This window comes from Rhinoderma darwinii, chromosome 2 (assembly GCF_050947455.1).
Source record: "Rhinoderma darwinii isolate aRhiDar2 chromosome 2, aRhiDar2.hap1, whole genome shotgun sequence".
NCBI classification, from domain to species: Eukaryota; Metazoa; Chordata; class Amphibia; order Anura; family Rhinodermatidae; genus Rhinoderma; species Rhinoderma darwinii.
In genome coordinates this window covers 100279761-100298834 of record NC_134688.1, presented here as the reverse complement: position 1 = coordinate 100298834, position 19074 = coordinate 100279761, and the positions used below count along the sequence as shown (strand labels likewise).

At 39.1% G+C, this 19074-nt stretch overlaps 1 protein-coding gene across 1 annotated transcript in view; it reads left to right on the top strand.

Annotated features, from left to right (window-relative positions):
* The window catches only part of LOC142740736 (solute carrier family 26 member 10-like), a 64619-nt gene extending 49455 nt beyond the window's left edge, over positions 1–15164 (top strand). The window contains exons 14-18 of the mRNA XM_075850160.1: positions 4088–4148; positions 5632–5711; positions 9849–9903; positions 12823–12929; positions 14698–15164. Of these exons, the coding sequence (XP_075706275.1) occupies positions 4088–4148; positions 5632–5711; positions 9849–9903; positions 12823–12929; positions 14698–14736 (342 nt within the window). The 3' untranslated portion in view covers positions 14737–15164. The remainder of the gene's footprint in view (positions 1–4087; positions 4149–5631; positions 5712–9848; positions 9904–12822; positions 12930–14697) is intronic.
* The last annotated feature ends 3910 nt before the right edge of the window (positions 15165–19074 follow it).

Genomic DNA, 19074 nt, shown 5'->3' with positions numbered 1-19074 from the left:
TTAATTCTATGTACATGTATGTATGCACTCAACATCAAGTCCAAGGGACAGTACTATAAGAAATAGACATATTTTTGTGAAAAATATATTTTTTAAGGCCATCACAACAGTACATATGAGTTCTCTATTGAAGATGCTACCAACGAGAGCAGCCATGAGTTTTTTTTTCTCCGCCGTGGCTGATATACGGTACCTATTACCCAATTTTTTTCAAATCATAATTCTCTTCTCCACCCCAATCCTCTGCTTTGTTGGATGCCTTGTCAAAGGACCTTGAATTATGAACTTAAAGGGAATGTGTTGCCAGAAAAACATGTTTTTTTTTTTTAAATTAAACATTTAGTGTGTGGGTGATTAAACATTGTTCAAATTTTTTTTATTTTTTTCACGAGTTAGGAAATATTATAAATTAATTATAATTTATAATACTACCCATTTTTGGTCACTAGATGGAGCTCTTCCCAAAATTGCAGCTTTGCAAAATTGGGTAAAAAGCCCTCGCTCTAGTGAGCTCTCAGCATCCCCCCCTCCTTTATCCTGGCTAGTGCCGGGATAAACGAGGGGTTTGAACGGTGTAACCTCCTACACTGTGTGTCGCCATTTTTTGAGCTAACACACAGTGTAGTAGGTTGACATACAGTAGTAAACACACACAAACACGAACATACATTGAAATCTCTTACCTGCTCCTGCCGCCGCGGCTCCCTCCGGCCCGTCCGCTCCGTTTGCTGCCACTGGTCCAAGTGCACAAATCCGGAAGCCGCGACCGGAAGTAGTAATATTACTGTCCGGTCGCGACTTCCGGTCCACAGGAAAATGGCGCCGGACGGCGCCAATTTCGAATTGGACTGTGTGGGAGCGGCGCATGCGCAGTTCCCACACAGACGCCGTACACTGAAGTCAATGGGACGGGAGCCGTTCGCAGTCCCTATGGGACTGTGGCTGCCGTATTCCATATCTGTATGTGTCGTTAATCGACACAGACAGAAATGGAACAAAAAATGGCAGCCCCCATAGGGAAGAAAAAGTGTAAAAATAAGAAAAAGTAAAACACAAACACACAAATGAATATAAACGTTTTTAATAAAGCACTAACATCTTTAACATATAAAAAAATAATTTGTGATGACACTGTTCCTTTAAATTAAATAAGTTACTATATTGCTACTTATTGATATTAGGGATGGGGTCCTCACAATTTCCCGTTCATTTTATTTCATTACATGTGCCAAATAATAAAATTGTCTGAGCAAGGCATCAAGCATCCATATTCATTTTTTATTTTAAAGAAGTTCAACTTTACACAATTCTCTTTGAAATTGCTTTTGTTACATTTTAGGTAGTGAAAAGTCTTTAACAATGAATTTGGGTCATGCAGCTTTATTCATATTCCCTTTGTCAACACAAGGGGGTGATCCAACACTATGTATCTAGTGAGTGACCTCCCACTTCATTTAGATTGTAAGCTCTAATGGGCAGGGACTACTCTCTTTTTGTGTCATTGTTCATTAGTTTTGATTACTTCTCATTTTACTTGTTTGTTATTTCCCCAATTGTGAGGAGTGGCAGAATATGTTGGCACTAGATATATATATGTAGGCTTAGTCCCAGTTCTGGGTGTATGTGCAGCGTAGGTTCCCACCTTACAGAGGTCGCCTTGTCGTGGCAGGTGGGCTAACACTTTTTGATCAAAATGTGCACTAAGAACCTCCCTATTTGTAAGTAGATTTAGCTTTAGTGCATATTTATTTATATTTAGTGGTTTAGGTGGCATTAGTGTTGCAGGGTGCTGTCACCATTCTATGTTTGCTGTATATCTGCAGTCATGGGTGTTCTTGCACCTGCATACATTTTGTATCATTTAGTTGGAATGTGCTGTTCAAAATTTTTGTTGTGCTTATGGTATCCATATATGTGGGGTTAGTGACTGCCTCCACTTGTTGTTCTTGCACTCCTCCCATTCTGCCCTGGGTGATTTTAATCAGTTCAATGCTGGATCCTACCATCCCCAGGTATATATGTAGGCTTAGTCCCAGTTCTGGGTGTATGTGCAGCGTAGGTTCCCACCTTACAGAGGTCGCCTTGTCGTGGCAGGTGGGCTAACACTTTTTGATCAAAATGTGCACTAAGAACCTCCCTATTTGTAAGTAGATTTAGCTTTAGTGCATATTTATTTATATTTAGTGGTTTAGGTGGCATTAGTGTTGCAGGGTGCTGTCACCATTCTATGTTTGCTATATATATATATATATATATATATATATATATATATATATATATATATATATATATACACTACCGTTCAAAAGTTTAGGGTCACTTAGAAATTTCCTTATTTTTGAAAGAAAAGCACAGTTTTTTTCAATGAAGATAACATTAAATTAATCAGAAGTACTACACTCTATACATTGTTAATGTGCTAAATGTCTATTCTAGTTGCAAACGTCTGGTTTTTAATGCAATATCTACATAGGTGTATAGAGGCCCATTTCCAGCAACCATCACTCCAGTGTTCTAATGGTACATTGTGTTTGCTAACTGTGTTAGAAGGCTAATGGATGATTAGAAAACACTTGAAAACCCTTGTGCAATTATGTTAGCACCGCTGTAAACAGTTTTGCTGTTTAGAGGAGCTATAAAACTGACCTTCCTTTGAGCTAGTTGAGAATCTGGAGCATTACATTTGTGGGTTCGATTAAACTCTCAAAATGGCTAGAAAAAGAGAGCTTTCATGTGAAACTCGACAGTCTATTCCTGTTCTTAGAAATGAAGGCTATTCCATGCGAGAAATTGCCAAGAAACTGAAGATTTCCTACAACGATGTGTGCTACTCTCTTCAGAGGACAGCACAAACAGGCTCTAACCAAAGTAGAAAGAGAAGTGGGAGGCCCCGCTGCACAACTGAGCAACAAGACAAGTACATTAGAGTCTCTAGTTTGAGAAATAGACGCCTCACAGGTCCTCAACTGGCAGCTTCATTAAATAGTACCCACAAAACGCCAGTGTCAACGTCTACAGTGAAGAGGCGACTCCGGGATGCTGGCCTTCAGGGCAGAGTGGCAAAGAAAAAGCCATATCTGAGACTGGCTAATAAAAGGAAAAGATTAATATGGGCAAAAGCACACAGACATTGGACAGAGGAAGATTGGAAAAAAGTGTTATGGACAGACGAATCAAAGTTTGAGGTGTTTGGATCACACAGAAGAACATTTGTGAGACACAGAACAACTGAAAAGATGCTGGAAGAGTGCCTGACGCCATCTGTCAAGCATGGTGGAGGTAATGTGATGGTCTGGGGTTGCTTTGGTGCTCGTAAAGTGGGAGATTTGTACAAGGTAAAAGGGATTTTGAATAAGGAAGGCTATCACTCCATTTTGCAACGCCATGCCATACCCTGTGGACAGCACTTGATTGGAGCCAATTTCATCCTACAACAGGACAATGACCCAAAGCACACCTCCAAATTATGCAAGAACTATTTAGGGAAGAAGCAGGCAGCTGGTATTCTATCTGTAATGGAGTGGCCAGCGCAGTCACCAGATCTCAACCCCATAGAGCTGTTGTGGGAGCAGCTTGACCGTATGGTATGCAAGAAGTGCCCATCAAGCCAATCCAACTTGTGGGAGGGCCTTCTGGAAGCATGGGGTGAAATTTCTCCCGATTACCTCAGCAAATTAACAGCTAGAATGCCAAAGGTCTGCAATGCTGTAATTGCTGCAAATGGAGCATTCTTTGACGAAAGCAAAGTCTGAAGGAGAAAATTATTATTTCAAATAAAAATCATTATTTCTAACCTTGCCAATGTCTTGACTATATTTTCTAGTCATTCGGCAACTCATTTGATAAATATAAGTGTGAGTTTTCATGGAAAACACAAAATTGTCTGGGTGACCCCAAACTTTTGAACGGTAGTGTATATGTATATATATATATATATATATATATATATATAAATGATTTATATTACTATTATTATTATTAGAAAGCAGTGCTTCTTCTTGGGAAGTGTTTGTCAAAGCCCCCCTATCCAAATATATTTAGCATTTATGAATTTTATTATTACATTTTACTGTATTTTATGTTGTAGGATGCAGGAATCGCAAACCCAGTTTATCATGCAGATGGGGGCAACATAAAGCTGGAACAAGGTACAATACAGTTTATTCATAAATATATTAAGACCAAATGTATTGCTTTGTGAACATGACTATTGAACTATTTTTGTATTTAGCAATGGAAAACCTAATATTGTTTTTCAGGGTTGGATGTCAAGCAGAGTCTCCAACCAACTGTAATTTTCAAGGCAGCCTGTAAAAATATGGGGTTGTTGTCCAGTGTCCATAACCAAAAAATAAATGCGTGATTTTTTTTTATGCTGGGGTATTTTGTACAGTATATTGATTGTCATTATTATTATTTTATAGTTAACAGTAAATCCTGCTAATATATTCATATTATTATTCTGCTTTCTAGACATATATTACTTAGAATCATTCATTTCTGGGTTTTAATTTGTCTATAAAACATTTTCTTGACTGTGATTTTGAAAAAGTTTTCCAGAAAAAGAAAAATGGAGGTTGGTGACCCTGATGCTGAACCATGTTATATATATTTTTTGCTTTATCTTGGTTGCTCTGAAGTTGGGTATGAATGTATTTCTGCAAATACAAACAATAAACAACATTCGGAATTAGCAGAGGAGGAACTAGGATTGAAAAAATTTACACAACACAATGAGAAGAAGACATTTTTATCAAGTGGGAAGTTAAAAAATTCTACTGAATTTGTAGTGCAGCGTATGGGTTTTCAATTGAATTTCCTAATCTTTGACTCTTACTTAAATAATTTGTTTTAAATAGTATATTTGACGCTGAGTAAATAAAGTTTTCTACTAAATAACTGATTGATATGGCACACGTGGCACATGGAAAATACTTAGGCCCTGCCCTTATATACCCATTTTTCAAAAATTTTACAGCTGCATAGGCAGAAAAATAAAAAAAGTTATGTCTCTTCAAATATGTAGACACATAAACACATAATTTTGAAAAAAAAGAGGCAAAATTGCTGTTTTTTTTCTTTTACGCCCCAAAAAAGTTAATAAAAGTTAATCAATTAATTATATGTACCCCAGAATGGTGCTATTAAAAAATACAACTTGTCCCAAAAAAAATAAGTCCTTATACAGCTATGTCGACGCAAAAATAAAAAAGTTATACCTCTTGGAATGCGACGATGGGAAAAAACAAAAAATAGATCGGTCATCAAGGTTTAAAATTGGCTTGTCACTAAGGGGTTAAGAAAAACCCCGAAAAAAAAACACACTCATACGTCTACATATGCTGCTTTTTTTTTGCTGCCAGAAAGCAAGGAGCTGCTTGCTTGCCACTAACCTTTTTGGTGCTGATCTGTCAGGAAAATCCAGAACAGCGAGAAGAATATCTGTCTGTCAAGTCCAGCAATGTGTGCCCTCTCTTGAACACGGCACTACAGATCCACTTATCAGCAACCTATAACTACCAGCTATTTCTGCTCGTCATCTATATGTGTTGGTAGAATCTTTATCTGAATACGATAGTCTTTTAGTTTATGGACTGTTACAAATGCAATACAATAATCTTTTCTATGCAGACACTGAAATCAAGTCACTTATCATTGATTGCAGTGGGATAATATTTATTGACATTGCTGGAGCTCGTCTTTTTATACAGGTAAGTTGATGATTGACAATCGAAAGCAAAAACGAAATCATCAATTTTCGTAATATAATTTAAAAGAGGTCGGTGCTCTTTACTAAACAAAAACTGCCCCCACTAATGGATCTAAACTCTTTATAACTGTGTACGGCTCCTATTCAGGTCAATAAAAGCAGTATTATTATTATTATTATTATTATTAAATTTATTTTGAAGCACTGTTAGGCTTCCATTTGGAATTTTGAAGCAGATTTTCCTCTACCTGCCCGCCGATTTTCGCTGAGTTTTTCGCGGAGTTTTTCGCTGCGTTTTTCGCTTGTAGCCATTGATCGCTGCGGGTATAAAATGCCACGAAATATGCTTCCTCTGCCTCCCATTGATGTCACGGGGAGGTCAGAGGCGTAAACGCCCGAAGATAGGGCATGTCCCTTCTTTTTCCCGTGAGCCGGTGTTTCCGCTTGCGGGAAAAAAACGCCTCCGCCTCCCATTGAAATCAATGGGAGGCATTTTCGCCCATTTTTTGGCCCATTTTGCGGCGCAGTTTCCGCGTCAAAAAACTTGTCAAAAATCTCTGTCTGAACTCCCCCTTAATTCCAGGGCGCTGTACATAGGAAATACAAAACGGTTTAAATACATAACATAAGACAATAAAAATAACAAGTACAATAAACATGTAGGAGTATTCCCATTTCAGACATTTCTTGAATATGCATAGGATATGCAATAAATATCTGATAGATTCCAAAACCAGGAGTTCTCTGACCTTGCCCCTGCCAGGTGAAATGGCCGCTGGCTGCACAGAGTTACAACCAAGTTCTGGAAAGCACGTAGCTCGCTGTGCTATGTGCTTTCCGTATCTCCCATTCACTTCTATGGGACTTACGAAAACAGCATAGCTGAGTGAACTTGACTGTTTCTGGATCTCCGACCACCTCTGCACCAATCTCCCAGGTGGAGGTGAAGATAGCGATAGACACTCTGGAACTCTGAATAGCAGAAAGGCAACATCTGGGCCTGAGAGGTAAATTTGAGTGTCATCAGCATAAAAGTGGTACTGGAAGCCATGGGATTCTATGAGCTGTCCAAGGCCAAAAGCATAGATAAAGAAGAGTAAGGGACCCAGGATAGAGCCTTGAGGGACACCAATATAGGGAGGGCGAGAAGAGAAGGTGGTGATACCAAGGGATGAAAGAATTTGTAGCAGAAGGGAGTGGTCGACCGTGTCAAAGGCAGGGGACCGGCCTAGAAGAAGGAGCACAGAGTAATGTTGTGGGGCTTTGCCTGTTTACCCTTTCCCGTTACAGCCATTTTTTGTATTTTCATCTTCATTTTTTCCTCCCCACCTTCCAAAAGCCATAACTTTTTTATTTTTCCGACGATAAAAATATATGAGGGCTTGTTTTTTTGCAGGACGAGTTGTAGTTTTTCATGGCACCATTTGTTGTACCATATAATGTACTGGGAAACTGGAAAAAAATTATTTGTGGGATGGAATAGGAAAAAAACAGCGATTGCTCAATCTTTTGGGGCGTTTTGTTTTTACGGCTTTCTTCATATAGTAAAAATGGCTTGTTAACTTTATTCTACTGGTCAATATTATTACGGCGATACCAAATTTTTATTGTTTTTTTATGTTTTACTACTATTACAAGGTAAAAAACTGATTGTTAAAAATAAAATTTGTGTTTTGCTGCCATATTCTGAAAACGATAACTTTTTATTTTTCCATCGAGCGAGCTATAGTTTATATTGGTACCATTTTGGGCTACATGAGACTTTTTGATCACTTTTTATTACAATTTTTGTGGGATATGAAGTGACTAAAAAACAGCGATTCTGGAGTTTTATATTTTTTTGTTTTTACGCCATTCACTGTGCACATTAAATAATGCTAAATTGTAGTAGTTCGGACTTTTATGGACGCAGCGATACCAATTTTGTTTATTTTTTTATTTTTTACATTACTTCAGAGGGAAGAGGTTTTTTTTTTGAACTTTTAATATTTTTTATTTTTACACTACTGAAAATTTTATTAAACTTTTTTTTGCACATTTTATTCATCCCCCTATGGGTCTTGACTAATGTATTGCAGTATATTGTCATTTTTATAGGCTCATGTTGAGACCTGTCAGAGGCAAGGCTTAACAGGAGATGAAGAAAGGCAGTCCTGGGGGCCTTCATTAGGATGCCATGAGAACCATCGGCCCATCCCGATGGCATTGTGGGGGCGCCGATGAGCTGTCGGAGGGGGTGCCCCCTCTTTCTAACGCTTCAGATGCTGCGGTGCAACCACTGTTCCTTGCCGTTAGTCCCGGGTGTCAGCTGTAATACACAGCTGACACCTGCTGCATACAGAGCAGTGAGCCCGCTCCAAACATGACCCCCTGCACCATGACATGCTATTAAGTCGTGGTGTGGGAAGGGTTAACAGATAATTAGGGACTTTGGTTAAAGCTGTGTGAGTAGAGGGGTACTATCAGAAGCCAGATTATACTGTAGATGGTTGAAAAGGGAGTTGGATGAGAGGTGAGAGGACAGTTCAGGGTGGACATATTATTTAGATAGCTCAACATAAGGGATGGGTCAAGGGATGGCTACTTAAAGTGTAACTAAACTTAACTTTTAAAAAGAATGAAGAAAGTCTATGGGTCCGTACACCACTCACCGAGGAAAGCCGATCAGAAACAAAGAGGCATATCGCTCACCCGAGCGCTTCTGCTGCTTAGTTTTAGAGATCGGTGGGGGTTTCAGTGCTCATACCCCCACTAATCAAAACTTCTGACACGTCACTATGATAGGTTGAAGATATGGGTTACAGCTGGGATGAACACAGTAGTAAGGTTGAATGGTTGGGGATTAGGTGGATTAGGTGAGTCAAGTGCATAGGAGGTGGGGTGTGATTTGGAGAGTAGGATGGAAAGCTAGAGAGCTGGATATATGTCTCTCCCTTGTGGTGGTAACAGACATTCATAGGGACCCATAGCAAAGTCAGAAATGGGCTCCCAATCTTGTTGACAGTAAACCTTAAATGCAAACAGCGACATAACTACTTTTACTTAAGCAGACACCAAAGGATGGATCCAGGTCCAGGTCTTCAACACAACAGAGAACCAACATAGTAGAACTAGACAGCAAGTCAACACTGTGCTTATTTGCCTCAAAATGGGACAACATTTCTGCAATTCAGTGGGCCCTGATGGCAGCTTCTATGGCTATAGTTACTATAGCCATGTTGCTGGCTTTAAAAAAAAAAATAGTTGACAGTCAGTAAGTAGTCTTTAAATTTACGGTAATTCACTTTAAACCTAATTTCCCATCATCTGGTTCCCATCATCATATGATTGGGTTCTCTGTTATCCTCGTGCGATATTTTGTCATAGGTGCATACATACTACATTTTGGTTAAAATTATGCTCTACTTGTCAAAAATGCCTATTTTTCACTGCAAAAAAACCCTAGTAGCTACAAGTCTTATTTGCGGGGGGAAATAGCCGTCTAAGGCTTTCTCCACACACACTATGTTTTGATAATTTTTAAACGCTTGTAAAAACGTCATGACTTTCAAGGCGTTTTTCATGGCATTTATTCAATGTTTCATACCCAGATCATTCTGCGTTTTGGAAAAAAATGCAACTGAAGCCGAAAACACCACCAAAACGCCCCAAACCAGAATGCAGTATATGTAGGCTTTCTCTTATTCCAAAGTTACATCTGGTCGCAGCATTTTTGTGCCAGAAGAACGGAGAAAAACTGCAAAAAGCGCCAGAGAAAATAAAAAATGTTGTGTTGTTTTTGTTGCTATTTTTCCTAGCATTTATTTTTTAGATCAAAAATGTTCCAGCCAGATGTCATTTTAAAGTCCATACTGAAATATAGAAAACACTACGTATACAGCATTTTGGTTTGCACCGTTTTTGGGGTCTGTGGCGTTTTTATCAAAATACAGCATGCTCCAGGTAGGGCATATTTTCAAAACAAAGTTACAAAATGAGAGTAAATTAAAAAAAATGCCATAAAAAACACTTCAAACTGCTGCCTTTTTTTTTACACCAAATACTCTGTTTAGTATTGTTTTATAATTTATGAAATGCAATCACTTTAAAAATATGTCTTGTATTAAACTTTATACCATGTGTTGTTCGTGTTATTTAGATGTGTGTTGAGTGTCAGAAGGCTGGGATGCACCTTCTCCTTGCTGGATGTAATGGTGAGCATCTACTCACTCTTTATTCCTATTTCTCTATCAATTCGCTATTACAAGCATCAGGCTATGTTCACATCCGCGTCAGAGGCTCCAGGCATCAAAACTATGAACACCATGACGGAGCTCAACAGACCCCATTGTAGTATCTGTTGTGGTATCCGTTGTACGGTGGATCCGGCACTGTGTCCTGGTTTCTATTATAAAAGGATACCAGGGTGCAGATGTGAACAGAGCTATAAAAGGCAAATTGAGCATTAGTTTATAACAGTTTCCTGGTGTTCATTGTATCACAAAGCAGTTTTTTGGATTATGGAACATTATATGTACTGTATTCAGAACATAACAAAAAATATGCCTAGTGCAGAATTGTGAGAAAAGGTGAATGCACCATGACAGTCACTCTCGATTGAAGGAATAGAAAGTTATAGAAACTTCTGAGTGAAAGCACACTTTTCTGAATGACGTGTCATAAAAATATCCTGCTGGAAAATGTACCCACATATGTTGTGGATTTGTTGAGGATTTGCTATCCGGATTTGCATGTTTGAAAATCCACAACGGAAGTGGATGAGATTTTTAAAACCTGCAATATGCTTATTCTGTTCCTTTATGTTTACCGCGGTTTTCAACCTTTTTAATGTAGAAGGGGGGAAATTCGCTGTGAACCCACATGTAACTGCAACAAATCTGCTATGTGTGTGGGTACCCTAAGGCCATGTTCAGACGCGGCAGAATTTTTTATGCTGCAAATGTTGGTGCAGATTCGGGGCAATTACGCAACGAATCTGCACCAACATTTACATATTTGACAGGTAATTCAGACGTTGCAGATATCACAGCGGACTTGCCACAGATTTCAGTTTTTGCATTGCAAAGGCTGAAATATGCAGTGACATTCCGCTGCTTCTTCTCTGCAATGTAATGAGCATGCTGCGGAGGGAAAAATCTGCACCGCAGACTGATTTCCGCACAGTTATTTTCTGCAATGTCTGAACTAACTTTCCCAAAAATTTATAGAAAGAAATGTAAAAAACGGCTGCTGCAGAATTCCACTGCGGACTGTCCGCAGCGGAATTCAACAGCAATTCCGCCACGTGTGAATGTGCCCTAAGGGTATGTTCACATGGGTCGGATATGCCACAGAAAAGTCTGCAGCATATCTGACCCAGAACATGCAGGGAAATCCAGACGAATATTAACACCAAATGGTGCTTCAATTTAATGCAAATATTCGGCCAGATTGTATATTGCGGAGAATGGTTGAAAAAAAAAGCCTATACTCACCTCCCCTGGCACTGCCATAGCACCGCGTCCCTGCTCCCCCCCGGGGTAAGTAAAGTATTTTTTTTTGTTTTTGTTTTTTGGCTTTTTTTGTGGCATTTTTGGTGGCGTTTTTTTTGGGCGTTTTTCATTTAGTATAATTTTGTACATGTTATTTTTTGGCATTTTTAAAATCACACAGGGAAGACTAGGGATGCCAGAAAAAAATTCCACAAATGCAGTGTATAAAGTGCTTTTTTATATTTCACTATAGAGGTTAATGTAACATCTGGCTGCATAAAAAAGCACCACAAAAATGAAAAGAAAAATGCCATGAAAAACGCATAAAAATGCTGCTGTAAAACCAGCCTCATGGTCTTGTGGCTGAACGGATGTGGAGACCTGAAGCTATGTTTCTAAAACTAGAGATGGAGAATAAGAGCTTTCCAAGAGGAGAAAAGGGTGACCAACGCCACAGCTCTGAAGTGAGGTCTTCAACAAACACATACAACAATGTGATCCTTCAGATGTCTACATACCTTTAGGCTATATTCACACAGGGCGGATACGATGTGTAAAAGTACACAGCGTATCCGCCCTGGTCCAAGCAGGGAATTCCCGATGAAAAACCTCAATAAGTTGTGTTGCAGTTTTTTGTATGGAAAACATCAAGTAAAAAAAAAAAAAGAAGCCTATACTTACCCATAGTCAAGACGACGCGTCCCTCTGACGTCCTGCAGCACGGCTTCCTGCAATGACGTTTCATCCCAGGTAACTGTTGCAGCCTGTGATTGGCTGTAGCAGTCAGATAGGATAAAACATCTTCCCTGGAGACAGGACTGGACGCAGAAGCCTTAGAAATCTGGGTAAGTATAATCTTTTTTTTTTTTCCTGGGTTGCGATTTTTACGGTGGAATTGCAGCATTTCCATCGCAAAAAATGCTAAATCTGCTATTTGTTGTGGGTCTTACCTCCCGATAGAATTCAATGGGGAAAACCCGCAACAGAAAAGCAGCGATTTCAAAGCATAAATTGCCACGCTGCGGATTAAAAAACGCACTGCAGGTCAATTTATGAACAGTTTTTTGGTGTATTTTTTATGCATCACATCACTCTGCTGCTACTGCTTTATGCTGTGGATTTTCCGCAATGAAACCCATTGTGAAAAATCCGCAGTGTTTACTCTACGTGTGGACATACAGAGTTTTTTGCAGGCAGAAAAATCTGCCTCAAAATTCCTTCAGGAATTTTGCACTCTCTTTGCCGCATTTTTTGCGAACACTGCTTTCTCTCCCTTCCATTGATGTCAATAGGAGGTCAGAGACGGAAACGCCTGAAGAAAGATCATAATACTTCTTTTTTGCCGCAAGTGTTTTTTTCCGCTCGAGGGAAAATAACGTCTCCGCCTCCTAATGAAATCAAAGAAAGACGTTTTCGGTCCTTTTTGGTGCAGTTTCCGATGCGGTTTCTCCAGCAAAAACAGCGCCAAAAAACTCATTGTGGAGATACCCTTAGCCTTGTAGTGTTCCTGTATGTGTATTGTACATGATATTCTGCAGTAGGCTATGATAAAGAGCTCATGCCTGCCGCATCCTAAACCACATATTTCATGTTACTATTTAATAAACCCTAATTTAAATACATATATTTTTTGCTTTTTAGCTAAAGTGCTTAGAACATTGGTTTCCATTGGTATCATGGATCATCTCAGCGAACAGCAAGTCTTTGTAACTGTGCATGATGCCGCGTGTTATGCCGAACAAAATATTGTAAGGGAATTATTTTTAACTTTCATATGGAACTTTTTATAAGCTTTACAGAAAGTAAAAATGATATGATATTATTACATTATGTAACATGTAGAAAATCTTATACTGTAGCCCACAATTACTACATACCAATGTATACAAGTAAAGGTTGCTAATAACTATACAACTATACAATTCTTTGATTTTGTGTCACCACTAAACTTAAAATCATGGTTACATTTGCAGGGAAAATTGTGTAAATTTAGTAAGTAGTATAAGGTTGCAGTCACACATGGCATTTAAATATGCCACAAAACACCAAACAGTAATTCCGCAGCGGATTTGTGTTGCCTCTTTCTTTGCGGACATTCACATTGCATTGAAATCTATGATAAAAGTCTGCATCCAAAGTGCGCAACACATACAGAAAACTCGGTGTAAAATATATCCGCATAGGCAAAATTTAAACCATCTGTGTGTCTCAGATATTGTTTTCACCCATAGGAGTATATGTTGTAAATTTCAACAGCAGATTTTACCGCTTCAGAAAATTATGCTATGTCTGACTGCACCTTTAGGGTTGTGGGAGTCAAATTTTACTAGAAAACTTACTTTTCTGTATTTAGTGACATACTCAGGCTGGCATTGGCAAACTAAAACTGATCTTAACATTATTAAAGGAACACTCCAGGCAAATCGAATACACTTTGTTATGCCTAATGCAGGGCCTGAGGTGGCGGTGCATGGCACAGGGATTCAAAGATAATAAAAAGTCCCTGTGTCATACATTGCCTCCCTGCAATAGCCATAACACAATGTATCATTTTTGCCTTGGTGTTACTTTAAGGTCCTGTCCACATCTGCGTCAGAAGCTCCGTCACAGATTACGTAATTTTTGGTTGCAAAGTAGCACTGCTATTTTGTATGGAAAAATGACGGAAATCATGACAGAAACCCATCGTCCAACAGATCCAGCGTTTGCGTTTTTCTCGTTCTGTTCCTACAGATGTGTCCTTCCATACGTTTCCTCTTATCTCAACATATCCTAAGATGTGCGGCACGAGATAATTAGATATAAAAAAAACATGATTTTGCGATACCCTGTCCCAAGATGTCTATGCTTTATGTGTCTATGTGTGGCCACCTAGTGATTGTGATGTGATTTGCAACATGTCAAGGGTTTTGCTATCATGTTGCAATATTATATTGAAATGGTTTCATGAGAAATTGGAGTACATAACCAAAATCAAGTAAAGGTAAGGTCCTTTTTACACGGGCAAACGAACGTTGCAGAGCGATCAACCGATGAGGAGCACCGATCAACTAGCTGTCTCGTTGATCGGCGCTCATTTACACGGCCCACCTAGGGCTGTGTAAGATTACCCTAAGGCCGGATTCACACGAGCGTGTTCAGTCCGTGATATATGGTCCGTATGTCGGCCGCATTTCCCGGACCGAACACAGTGCAGGGAGCCGGGCTCCTAGCATCATAGTTATGTACGATGCTAGGAGTCCCTGCCTCACTGTGGGACAACTGTCCCGTACTGTAATCATGTTTTCAGTACAGACCGTATATCACGAACCAAACACACTAGTGTGTGGGGCTCCCAAGGGTGGACACATCTATATAACAGAGCAGAGCAACAGAAAACAGAAAGCAGATGTTAACATGGCCTAATAAATTTGTTCAGCTAGCTGATCATATGTTTTTTACAAAGTAACTAATACCTTGACTACCAAAACTACTGCAGTCTGATTCATAACTTTTTATATAAATCTTCCCCAACAGGACAGTCTGACACCTAAAAGCCCAATTGTGTGGGTGTAAGAATCTCCTTTCCTGGAAATCTGTACAGAAGCAGCACCAATCTCCTCACTAGATGAACAGTTCTACTTGGAGAAAAGAAATGAGACATTCATTAGGCAGTTTGGATTCCATGGAATGAAGGATAAGAGGACTGCGTCTTATGGAGCACTTACTGTTACTGTATGTTACTCAGCTGGAGCAACTATTGCACAAACGGCTCTTTGTTCGGTTATGAGATGAACATTGTTTTTTTTTTTTATTAAAGCCATGAACTTAACAATTGTCAATGTCTAACTTTATATCTGAAATAAATCAAAGGAAGAAGCGCCTCATACTACAGAATCCCAAAACAATTGGTGAATGGGTATACAGGTGTAAGAATTATCCTCACCTGGGAAAGTTGTGCAGTATCCAGGCACAACGCTGTTTAAAGGCATTCAATAGATAAAGTTGCTGCTGCCACAAGGCTCCACCACATAGTAATGTATCAGTGTGAGAAAAAAAAATTATATATAAAATATATACAGGGTGGGCGATTTATATGGATACACCTAAATAAAATGGGAATGGTTGGTGATATTAACTTCCTGTTTGTGGCACATTACTATATGGGAGGGGGGAAACTTTTCAAGCTGGGTGTTGACCATGGCGGCCATTTTGAAGTCGGCCATTTTGTATCCAACTTTAGTTTTTTCAATGGGAAGAGGGTCATCTGACACATCAAACTTATCGAGAATTTCACAAGAAAAACAATGGTGTGCTTGGTTTTAACGTTACTTTATTCTTTCATGAGTTATTTACAAGTTTCTAACCACTTATAAAATGTGTTCAAAGTGCTGCCCATTGTGTTGGATTGTCAATGCAACCCTCTTCTCCCACTCTTCACACACTGATAGCAACACCGCAGAAGAAATGCTAGCACAGGCTTCCAGTATCCATAGTTTCAGTTGCTGCACATCTCGTATCTTCACAGCATAGACAATTGCCTTCAGATGACCCCAAAGATAAAAGTCTAAGGGGGTCAGATCGGGAGACCTAAGGGGCCATTCAACTGGCCCACGACGACCAATCCACATTCCAGGAAACTGTTCATCTAGGAATGCTCGGACCTGACACCCATAATGACATAAATAACTCATGAAAGAATAAAGTAACGTTAAAACCAAGCACACCATTGTTTTTCTTGTGAAATTCTCGATAAGTTTGATGTGTCACATGACCCTCTTCCCACTGAAAAAACTAAAGTTGGATACAAAATGGCAGACTTCAAAATGACCGCCATGGTCAACACCCAGCTTGAAAAGTTTCCCCCCTCCCATATACTAATGTGCCACAAACAGGAAGTTAATATCACCAACCATTCCCATTTTATTTAGGTGTATCCATATAAATGGCCCACCCTGTATATTGAGGAAGTCAAAAAGCGTTACTTCATCCGGAGGGTGGAAAAGAAGAATAGTTAGGTAATAATAAAGTATTTATTGAGGTAACGTGTTTCAACGCCGGACTGGCGCCTTCATCAGACCTAATACAAGAAAAGCCACAAACAGTGTGGTTTATAAACATAAAAAAACACCAGAATGCTTCTTCTCGGTGAGTCCGACTTTGTGGTGTATTTTCTACAGTGCCCTTGTAACCTCCAATATACTGGGCGTACTATACAGCATCTGAGAAACCGGATCAATAAACATAGATCTAATGTCAGCAATGGCTTTTTAAAACATAGTGTATCACGCCATCGTGCGACTTCACATAATAATGATTTTAAATGCATTAGTATCGCGCCTATTGAACAAATTGCTAACTCCACCCCTAATAGATTTGCCAAACTCCGGCAACGTGAAAACTACTGGATTTACAAACTGTCATGTTTACAACCGCATGGTCTCAATGAATACATTGAGACATCATTTTAAGGCCTCCTATGATATATTTACCTATTTATTAATGCCATTAGTTCTCAGCCATGTAATTTTTATATCTCTGTTATATATATATATATATATATATATATATATATATATATATATATATATATATATATATTCTTATTATTTTATTATTACATTCTTATTATTTTTTTATACAGGACATTGCATATTTATTCATTTATGTATTTTTTACTCTTATAAGCTTTTACCATTCTATGTTTAGATAGGCCATGTGCATGCACACTGTGTTATATATTTATATTTTTACAGGTAAGCATGTACATGTGTTTATATCTATATGCATTCTATATATCCATATGTTTTTATGTGAAGGATTTTACATTTGTGTTATACATCCGCTTATGCATTACCCACCGATATCCTTTTATGCACTACTCACCAACATTGTATCCCTTTATACCTTCACTCAGTTATATATATATTTTTCTTCCCCGATATAGTTCTAGATCATATATCTATTGACTGAGACACTCTGATAATATATTCATCTAATGACGCCTTTTTTATTAATTATATACATTCTCATTGATAATTTACACTGTTATATCCCTTTACTGACAATACATTTATTTAATGATTCTATATATCTATATCTAATCTATTAACGAATTGCTTCATCCCACTAGCTCTCTAAATTCTGGCTATCTCTTTGTATTAATTATGTCCCTATATCCCTTCACTTAATGATTCTATTTATTTATTTAAATAATGTATTGCTCCATTACATCTAGCTTTTCAAATTCTTTAGCAATGTTCTTGTACTAATTGCATCTACACATAACTGTAGCTCTTTGATCTACTGAGTTTGTTTATCTTTATTTCTTCTTGCATATTTCCCCCTTCTATCCCCCCTTCTCCACCTTCTTTTCTGCTCTTTTCGCTTCTAGCCAGCGTCTCTCACTGGTGGTTCCGTTCCACTGGGCGCTCGTTCGTTCTTCTCCCCTTTGGTTGGCTGCTTCCTCAGCCTACCAGGGGAGCTTCCGGTCTCCATGGTAACTTGAGGCTGGTCGAATGCTGAACACTAATTGGCCGCCTCCCGTCACACTGCCGCCAATAATTATAATCTGCTCGTCCTTGCGATTACGGTTCACTCTTACTGAGTGATATACTTTAGGAATAAGGTTGCATTGGGGATGTAGTGTATTTCTGCTCCCCCTCAATCCTTTGCCTCGGATTACTTTCTATTATGCCCTGACCTACAACCCTCTGGCTTTGATCAGTCGGCTCTTTTGTCTTTTATTTCCCTACTGGATACACATATACATACATCCTTTTTTAAATAAATAAAGTAATTTAACACTTAACATATAAATAAGCCATTCTATTGTACCCTATGTTTTTTAACCCCTTAATGACCGGGCCATTTTGCACGTTAATGACCAAGGATTTGTAAAGGATCTGCCAGGCACAGCTTCGGGGTTAACTCCCAGAACTAATCGGTCAGCACCTGAGAATACATCCCTGAGACTGACTCCTGCTTCCACCATTCAGGCTGGCAGGCTTAGGAGTGGGAGAGCCTATCGTAACCTGGCCAGACTCAGCTAGCTCCCGCCCTCGGTCTATTTAAGCCTGCCCTTCCTGTCCCTCGGTGCTTGTGATTCTTTCCTTGTGGTTTCCTGGCCCAGCTACAGCTCCTGCTATTTTTGATCCTGCTCCATACAGACCCTGGCTTACCGACTACTCTTCTGCTTTTCGTTTTGTACCTCGCACACTCCTGGCTTGACTCGGCTCGTTCACCACTCTGGTTGCTCACGGTGTTGCCGTGGGCAACGGCCCCTTTTCCTTGCTTGTGTTCCTTTGTATGTTTGTCGTGTTTGTCGTGCACTTAGTGAGCGCAGGGACCGCCGCCCAGTTGTACCCCGTCGCCTAGGGCGGGTCGTTGCAAGTAGGCAAGGACAGAGTAGATTAGGGCTCACTTGTCCGTCTCCCTACCCCCTGCCATTACAGGATTATTTTTTGTTTTTTCACGGTCACATTCCAAGAGTCGTAACTTTTTTATTATTCTGTCGACATAGCCGTATAAGGGCTTGTTTTTTGCGGGACGAGTTGTATTTTGTAATTGTACCATTTTTAGATGCTTATAACATATTGATTAACTTTTATTAACTTTATTTTAGGAGAGAATTGAAAATAAGCAGCTATTCCAGCATTGATTTTCACGTTATAAATTTACGCCGTTTACTATGCAGCATAAATAACATGTTAACTTTATTCTATGGGTTGGCACGATTACGGGGATACCTAATATGTAAAGGTTTTATATGTTTTCCTATGTTTGAACAATAAAAACCCTTTTAGAAAAAAATTACTTGTTCCTGCATCGCCGCATTCCAAGAGCCGTAATTTTTTCATTTTTCCGTCGATGTGGCCGTACGTGGGCTTGATTTTTGCGGGACAATGTGTAGTT